The 8,593-nt window shown below is 33.0% G+C and overlaps 1 protein-coding gene across 1 annotated transcript; it reads right to left on the reverse strand.

The window, feature by feature from the left end:
* LOC109718879 (DNA-directed RNA polymerases II and IV subunit 5A) lies at positions 445-8,104 on the reverse strand. The gene is made up of 5 exons (XM_020245343.1): positions 7,915-8,104; positions 6,915-7,164; positions 4,259-4,438; positions 3,950-4,063; positions 445-847 (listed from the first exon to the last, which is right to left on the reverse strand). Exons 2-5 carry the CDS (start codon positions 7,110-7,112, stop codon positions 722-724), a joined length of 618 nt encoding a protein of 205 aa, XP_020100932.1. The 5' UTR covers positions 7,113-7,164; positions 7,915-8,104; the 3' UTR covers positions 445-721.

Below are 8,593 nucleotides of genomic sequence, written 5' to 3' on the forward strand. Positions count from 1 at the left end.
AAATTTTAATTTTAATACCCAACCTTTCAATTTGTTTGATTCGAGTTGGTCAACGATATTTTGACTTAAAAATTTGAATGCTTCGCATATCTTTACAGATTTTGTTAATATAATTTCATACAATTCTCATAGCTATAAATTCATTAAAATAATAAATTAGCATTTGATGATTTGATCTAAACTAATTTATTATTGTAATACCATTGACTAACTCAAATCAAATAAATTAAAAGTAAAATCAAATTTTTAAAAAGTCAAATAATCAATTCAAAATAGTCCATAGTTCAAGTTCCTCCCATCTCCGTTTATCCCCGCCCCGTTTAGGGCGGATCCCCACAAAATCCAGATCCGCGGAGAAAATAGTCATTTCTAGTTTTCCACAAGTTTTATAAATCAAGAAGTATATTATGAAAATGTAACTCCACAATAAACTGCTTAAAACACTAAAATAAAGCAGCTGCTGCATTCAGATGACCAACATTCTTATCACAAAAGAAAAGGGGAGAGAGAGAGAGAGAGAGAGAGAGAGAGAGAAACAATGAGCATACAAAATTCAAGAAAAGGATCATGCTGCTTACAATCTGCAATGTTCATAAAAGATTGTGCATCTCTAGTCTTTTTAGCAAAAGGGCACAAACTCTGACACTTTTTAGATTAGGCACTAAGAACTACATTAAGCACACTAAGAGGAGCTCATATATTTGAAGGGGGGGTTGGGAACTCAAACAACATATCGATAGGTCACGTATCTTCCTGCAGTCTCACTCGGTCGAATGATCTTCACCACCTGCCCACGTTTTAGGCCGTAGTATCTCGCTATTGGGTCCGTAACTTGAATCCGAGGAAGCTGGATGCATGACCCATCAATAATGTCAATCAATATTAATATATATATATATATATATATATATAGAAAATATAAATGTTATGTTTTAGAAAATTACTTTACACAACCAGTAGCTATGCAAACCAAGAGAAAACTGTTATTAAATAATTATATCAACAAAAGAAAAGGGGGAAATAGCAGCAGAAATATGATGCTTGTTATAGAAAGTTTCTAAATTGTATCTCTGATAACCATTAACATTTATATTTTCTATATATATANTACACAACCAGTAGCTATGCAAACCAAGAGAAAACTGTTATTAAATAATTATATCAACAAAAGAAAAGGGGGAAATAGCAGCAGAAATATGATGCTTGATATAGAAAGTTTCTAAATTGTATCTCTGATAACCATTAACACAGAACAAGCTCTCAAATCATAAACTATACATTATCTGAGCCTCGAAGCCATAAATTGTCTTGCAAGAGAATTTCAAACAAGAATTAGTTAATTCTTTCAAGTGTTGAATCCAAGGAGACGGCTTATTAAGTAATTATGTAAAGGATTGTTAAGTCTTTGTATACAAGTTTTTCTTTAAATTGAACTCGCAAAGTAGATTGAGCATTATCTCTAATCATGTAAAACTCAAGCTTCATAGGAACTTATTTGCTTGCCAAGGGATTGTTGCTCTGAGTCCTGAACTGAGACCGACAACATAATTTCTTCTAGGTTTTTAAAGGTTGTGAAACTCAACGAGCGCTTATGAACTCTAAGTACAGCTACACATTTCGCGTAGGTTTTTTGCAGTTTCAAAATTCGATAGTCACTTGTGAACTCTAAATATAGCTAGCTTCTACTTCCTCCGGAAAGTACGCAAGTTACGTTGCGTAAGTGATGATTAGCATGACATATGCAAGCAGGGTAAGAAACTTAACTGCAAAGATTGTGAAAAGGGAAACACAGGGTACAACAATACATATTCATACCAGTATATGGCCAACAAGCATGTATTAGTCAATCGTTTCCTTTTCCCAAGAATTTAAACCAAGAAACTGGGAGATATATATGACAAATATGGATAGAACAAACTTAAACTTTTATAACAAAGATGCATGCCTTGCCAAGCAGGTCAAAAGTAGATGTAAGCAATTTAGACTTCAATAGGCAGTCTGTATATTAATATTAATATATGGCATGAACAAAACGGAACCAGCAGCTCCTTACTTTATTAAGCAAGAAAACAACCACATCAAATCAGTCAATTAGTCTTTTTAGAAGCTTTGTCCGAGTAGTCAATTTTTAAATGACATTGAAACAATAAAACAGTAGGTACTGTCAAGCCTGACCCATATAAACAAATAAAAGAGGCGATGGGAAAAAGGAGAAAGCCAGAAAGGAACATGGGACAAAAAAGGGATAACTGGGAAAATAGTTTTAGTCCATAAACGGCTTAGTTACACTGTACTACATTGTACTTTACATATTTTTTCACCTTCTACATTATAATACTGTTTTATTTTTCAAAAGAACCACTCGACTATCCTTTTTTTTTCAATCCCTGCACTATAAATAATAAACAAATAATTTTGGATGAAAGCTGTTAAAAAATACTGATTGAAAGTGATACGGCAAATATTCATCTCGTTTTACATGAATAAAAACAAAATACATTAAGATAACGAAAAAATAGTTAAATAAAAATTTGATAGATGTTTTTAGTGAGTTTATATAAAAATTCATTTTACATTTTTCCAACTATTTAACCAGTGCCTTTTTAAAAACTTGATAGATGTTTTTAGTGAGTTTACCATAAAGATTCATTTTACGTTTTTCCAACTATTTAACCAATGCATTTTAATAAAGATGTTACATTTTCTCTAAAACAGTAGATTTGTTGTAGAGATTGGCGAGAAAGAAATAGTTGAGTGATACTTATGAGGAAAGAGAATAGTACAAGGTAGAAAAAATGGAAGTTATTTAAAATACAGTGTATAGATTGATAAAATATAATAAAACAATGGTGTCTTTGAAAAAATATTAGTAAAATGCAGCAAATAAAAATAACACTAAAGTACAGTATAGTAGGGTGTAATGAAGCCTTCATAAAAAGCGCAACATATTAAACTTCAAGGACTAGAGGCTAAAGTGCAACCCACATAATAATCTTGAGGAACAATGGCGGAATTTAGCCATTTTAGTCCAAACATCTATAACAATTAGGATGATTTAGACCTGGAGAAACCCATTTTGCATACCATGTAAACCAAATCATTATGATAAATCCTCGATAACAAACTATCAACTGCCACTACAATTCACCTTCCAAGGGAGGAATCCCAAAAGGGATATCCAAAAATGTTGCAGTATGCTATGCTGCCTACTTCACTAAAATTATAAAAATCCGCCTTATAGCAACCACCCACCATTCACAAGTGGAAATAACAAATAGGACAAGGACCGAACAATATGGAAACAACCTATACTATCAAAATTTCCCTGAGAGAGAGAGCGATGGTAGATATCATTCAGCTCCAGTCCTATTCTTAGTACTGATTTAATGACACTGGACATTATATGCATTTAAACAAGAGGTGCTATAACATTTACATACAACTAAGATAATATCTAGCTGACTAAATGAGGTATGATTGCTTAGTCTTGTCCAATTTTGGCCCTAAAACAAATGACACTTGTCCATATCGTATGTATATGATGATGAGCACAACAAGTGGATATAAATTTGCTTTTTGATTATAAATTACGAGACTTTGCATAATTATTCAGCAGACATTTTCTATTCATGAAAAATCTCTCCAACAAATTACCACAAGAATTGTGAGATTTCATGTGTTAATTCCATTGATGTTGTAAGAAGTCAAAGTATAAGGAATTACATAGATGTTGTTTTCCACACCGTGGGTTTATACCATATAATTATTATTTAGTATAATTAGCCTATGTTCACAGCCGTCAGAACTCAAAAAAAAATCTGGATTCTGTTGATACAATGCACGTAAAAAAATGAAGTTGATGTACTAATAATTCAAAGAATTACCAAAACAATGATTAAATAATAAACAGCAGCCAAAAAAAAGAAAAAGAAACGACAGTTCAACTTACCTGAGTTTCTTTTACAGTATAGCGCTCCAACAGTGTCTTCTTCTCCTCTGGAGTCAACAGTTGATGCTCTGGTACAAGTACATGCTCTTTGATGTTGACCAAAAGCTCTGCCTCCTGCATTTAGTACATAGTATATAAAACGTCATTTCATATCTTTCACATGCAATTAGAAGCTAAAGAAAGAAAATCGTTCAATTTATGCACTAAGGTGCAAGTTTCAATGTTCTCATGCTTTAGAAAATAAATAAGCACTCACTTTAAAGGCTATTGTAATACCAAAAACGATTGAAAGGGAAAAAAAAGAATCACCTGAAAAACTTCCAAATGATATTTCTGAGAAACTTCAAGCAAGGATGATCTGGCGAAGGGAGTCAGATTCTGTTGAGCAACTAATATTCCTCGCATCACATTCTCTGCTTTCATCCGTTCTATATATTGTTTTATTTGTTTCACGCCAACTTTCGGTTCTTCCGGGAAGAACACATAAATCTGGATCCATGAACAAGAGAAGAAGAAGAAAAAATTGTGTTATTGGATATGGGAGTAGGCAAATAGGCAGTTTGGCACATAATAAAGAGGCGAAATTTGAGCTGATATAATCTGAGTAAACAACTGCAATATATGAATTGTATAAGGCTAAATAGATAATGCAAATCAAGTACAGACCGATAATGCAAGTGTGCAGAAATTTACTAAGGCAGAAAGTAAACTACACTAAATTTTTCTTTTCCTCCAACCTAATCCAGATGGATGACACAGAATACATGGTGGCAAAGAGGACTAAACATAAAAAAGCAAAGGAGAGATAATGAACAAACTAATAATACATGCGGGTGACCATAAAACAAATTGTGCTCTCATTTTCATTCTGATTACTTACATTAATGAAGACAAAGGAAAATAATAGAAATGGTTCTTCTATGCCAAACAGAACCTTCTCTCCTCGCTAAGGCATCAATTCCCTGACCCATTATTTTTTTCGTAGACAATTGTTATAAAAACATATTTAACGTTCTTACTTTCTAGCAGCTGAAGATGAGGACAAACATGATTCTAATTAAAATTACAAGAAAACAACAACTATTCACTCAAAAATAAAAGTGGGCATGCCCATAATGACTGTTTGAAGGACTTTCATCCATCCAAACACAATTGTTCCAAATAAACTACACCATCAAAGACAAGATCGGTCTTCCTTCTTAAAAGGGAGCAAATTTCATAACCTTAACTATAATAGTCTTAAGCAGACCAACGATAACTCCAGTACAAAGTTAATATGCTATTCCAGAGTCCTCTCTTTGAAAATACTTGAGTAGACCGCATGGACGAACATCTTATAAATTGAATTCACATTTTTTCTCTCTATTTCTGCCAATACAATGTCCTTCTATTTTCTCTGTTATTCCCAGTGCCTCCTTATGGTTCACAATCTGCCTTCTATATAAACATCCACCATATAATGGATGAACCAAATGATTTAAACAGTAAAACAAGCAACAATGCTTACAACAGATAAAAACAGTAACGTGCTGTTGCGCCCCCTTCCATTAGGGCAAAATGGAAATCGCTACCCGAACTTCAAAAAGATGATATAAACTACATAAACTTTCCAATTCTTCCACATCAAACCACCTAGTCTTGTATTCTGTTAATTTTTCTCAACAATCTTCAATAACATGAAAACCAAAATAACTCAAGCACCCTTAAAATGTATCCAGCATTTAAAAGAAGAGAGGCATTTGTGTCATTTAACTTCCAAAATCCCAAGCAAGGTGGTTGATTGAGACAATTATAAAGCTCACTTCAGTCTAATTTAGGGTATAAATGTACCAATCTTACTTGAACTATTGCATATATTGAAATAGATATTTGAACTTCGAAAAAAAATTTAGTTAATTATATAACCTTACAGTGCTTTTGGCATAGGTAGCTAAACTTTGAAGTCTAATTTTACTACCTCATCTTAACAGTATTTGTAACTTTTTTAAAAAAAAAATTAAAACATAGGATGCTTCCCTGCGCATATTCACTGAAAATAAAAGCTTACAATGAGAAACATCACGGAGAATCTACATGCCCACCAGCCATCAAGAGAAACATAAACCTCCCATCCCAAACAAATAACAAGATATAAGTTGACATGCTCCAAAAGTGATACGCTCATACATTCTCAACAGACCATAAGGTAAACTAATAAGAGAAAGAAGATAGTCTAAGAGACAAACAGACCATAAAGAGTACTAACCATCTAAGAATCTACTAAAGCCTCGATCGCAAAGAAGCAGCTAGATGTCATAGTCTACAAAGCGGTCAAGACCTGCTGCCGTCGCCATTGCCTTGGCAAGGATGTCGAAGAGACAAGCAGACCATGAGTTGCATACTTTGCAATCTAACAAAATATTTTGATCCCTAACATAATATCTAGTATTCTATATATAAAAGCACGCAATCGGCAGATGGAATCTTGATTGGAATATCCTCCTAAACCTTATTCCTCAGCGGTCCATGGTTTTCAGTTTACCACGGACCCCTATTACTCCTTTCTGATGGCCACTATGGTTTCCCATTTATATGTAGAATCCTCCTTTAATTTGGATTGTTATTTAATACTACAAAATTTTAGTGTGAGAAAGAAAGAAAAAATGATAGACCAACATGGTTTCCTCATTTATTTCGAATCCTCCTTTTCTATATCATTTTTGAAGATTCTTCATAAATTGCAAATTTCTTAATTGTTATCTTATCTTCCAAGTTGAATTTGTTTTTATTTTTCAATTCGATATGCCCAACGAAATAACTACGACGTGCATTACACATAGGGTACGACTAGTTCTATTAAAACTTAAAAGCACTATAAGGTCTATATATTTTCACCGAATTTTCGACTTTCAGCATTCGAGCGGCACCGAGAAATCACCAAAAATTCAACAAACTTTCGTCGGGGCAGGGAGGGTGAGGGATCGACCTGGTCGGAAGGGTCGTTCTTCTTGGCCTTGTTGATGACGAGGTCCTCCCGCCTCACAGCCTCGCCGAACTTGTCCAAGAACTGCCTCTTGTTCATCTCGATCTCCACATCCAAGACCAGGTAACCCCTGTCCCTCAGTATCTGCATCACCGTCCGTCGGATCCGGAACAAACGGCTGATCTCATCGTCCGATGCCATCTCCTCCTCCTCTTCCTCCTCCTCCTCCTCTTCTCCCTCTCCCTACTAAACCCTAGAGCCAATCATGAAGAAACAGATAAAAGATACATCAACACTAAACAAATTTATGAGTAAATTTCCAACGAATTCGATCCAAAAACATAAAATCCACACCATTATGAATTTAATCAAAATTTATTAAAATTAATTGTCGATCAACAGCATGAAAAACTTACAAAATAAATCAACGTTTAATCAATCACAATCCACAAACAGTAAAAAATAATTATTCGCTTTGAAAAAGCTAACACGCAAAATGCTATTAGAGCCCGGACACACTTCCATAAAATTTTTAAAAAATAAAATAAAATAACAACATATATAGAAATGTTAGAAAACAAAAAAACACACGTAAAACAGTAAAAGTAAAAAAACAAAATATCTTTTTGGCTCTAAATAACTAATAATGAAAATCACCTATTTCACTTTAAGAAAAAAAAAAAGGGTAAAACATTAGAGATAATAAGTTAAAACTGTTAAAATTTGATACTGTTTAAAAAAAAAAAAAGTTTTAAGGGAACAAACTAAAAAGAAAATGCTATATCACACGGAGAGAATTAAAAATTAAAAAGTTAAAAAAAAAAAAACTGTTTAAGAACACTGTTTTAAGAACAAATTAAATTTAAGAATACTGTTTAAAGAGATCCAAAAAACCCTTTGTAATTTCAAATAATTTTAAGAACAGATTCACATGTTTTGTGGGCGCGTGTGTGCGTGAGAGAGAGAGAGAGAGAGAGAGAGAGAGAGAGAGAGAGAAGAAGACCTCGGCGGAGGCTGCCAGCAGCGGCGGAGGAAGGCGGGCGCAGGAGAGAAGGAAGCCGGCGGAGCTGCGGAGGTGGCGGAAGACTGGCGGTGACGAAGGTTGGGAGGGAGCGGAGGAGCGGAGGCGAGCGAGAAAGAGGGCGAGGCGACCGACGGGGGTTTAGGGCTTTCAGTTAGGACTAGTCAATGGACGTGCGCTCCACGTATTAATTTGCATATTAAATTAAAAATATATTAAATTATTTTAATATTAAATTAAAAATTTATGTATATATATATATTAAATAATATTAAATTTATATAATAATTAAATAAATAATATTTTTTTCACAACTAAATAAATAGTATAGTATTTTTAGATTAGAAGCCTTGACTAATTAATAATTAATAATTATATAAAGTTATTAAATTTGATATATTTTTAATATAAAAAGATATAAAATTTAAATTTAAAAAATAGTAAAAAATTGAGGATCTCAACAAAAATATAAAAAACATTAGAGAGACCTATTTAAAAATGGCCTATAGGCTGTTTCTATAGCTTCGATTAATCTAATGTCAAGTTAACTATGTGTTACAAATATTTTCTAAATAAAATAACATAATATTAAAATTAAAAATTAGAAATCATAGAAGAAAGTTAAATTAAATTTTATAAAACTAAATTATATAAAGAAATA

This window comes from Ananas comosus, linkage group 12 (assembly GCF_001540865.1).
Source record: "Ananas comosus cultivar F153 linkage group 12, ASM154086v1, whole genome shotgun sequence".
Lineage (NCBI taxonomy): Eukaryota > Viridiplantae > Streptophyta > Magnoliopsida > Poales > Bromeliaceae > Ananas > Ananas comosus.

Bases quoted from the DNA above. Each gene is read 5' to 3' on its own strand.
- LOC109718879 (XM_020245343.1), bottom strand. From the start codon at position 7,112: ATGGCATCGGACGATGAGATCAGCCGTTTGTTCCGGATCCGACGGACG. The intron at 4,064-4,258 runs GTGATTCTTTTT...TACTAAATGCAG, and splicing joins ATCATTTGGAAGTTTTTCAG to GAGGCAGAGCTTTTGGTCAA. The intron at 848-3,949 runs GTAAGTTGAACT...TCATGCATCCAG, and splicing joins ATACTGTAAAAGAAACTCAG to CTTCCTCGGATTCAAGTTAC.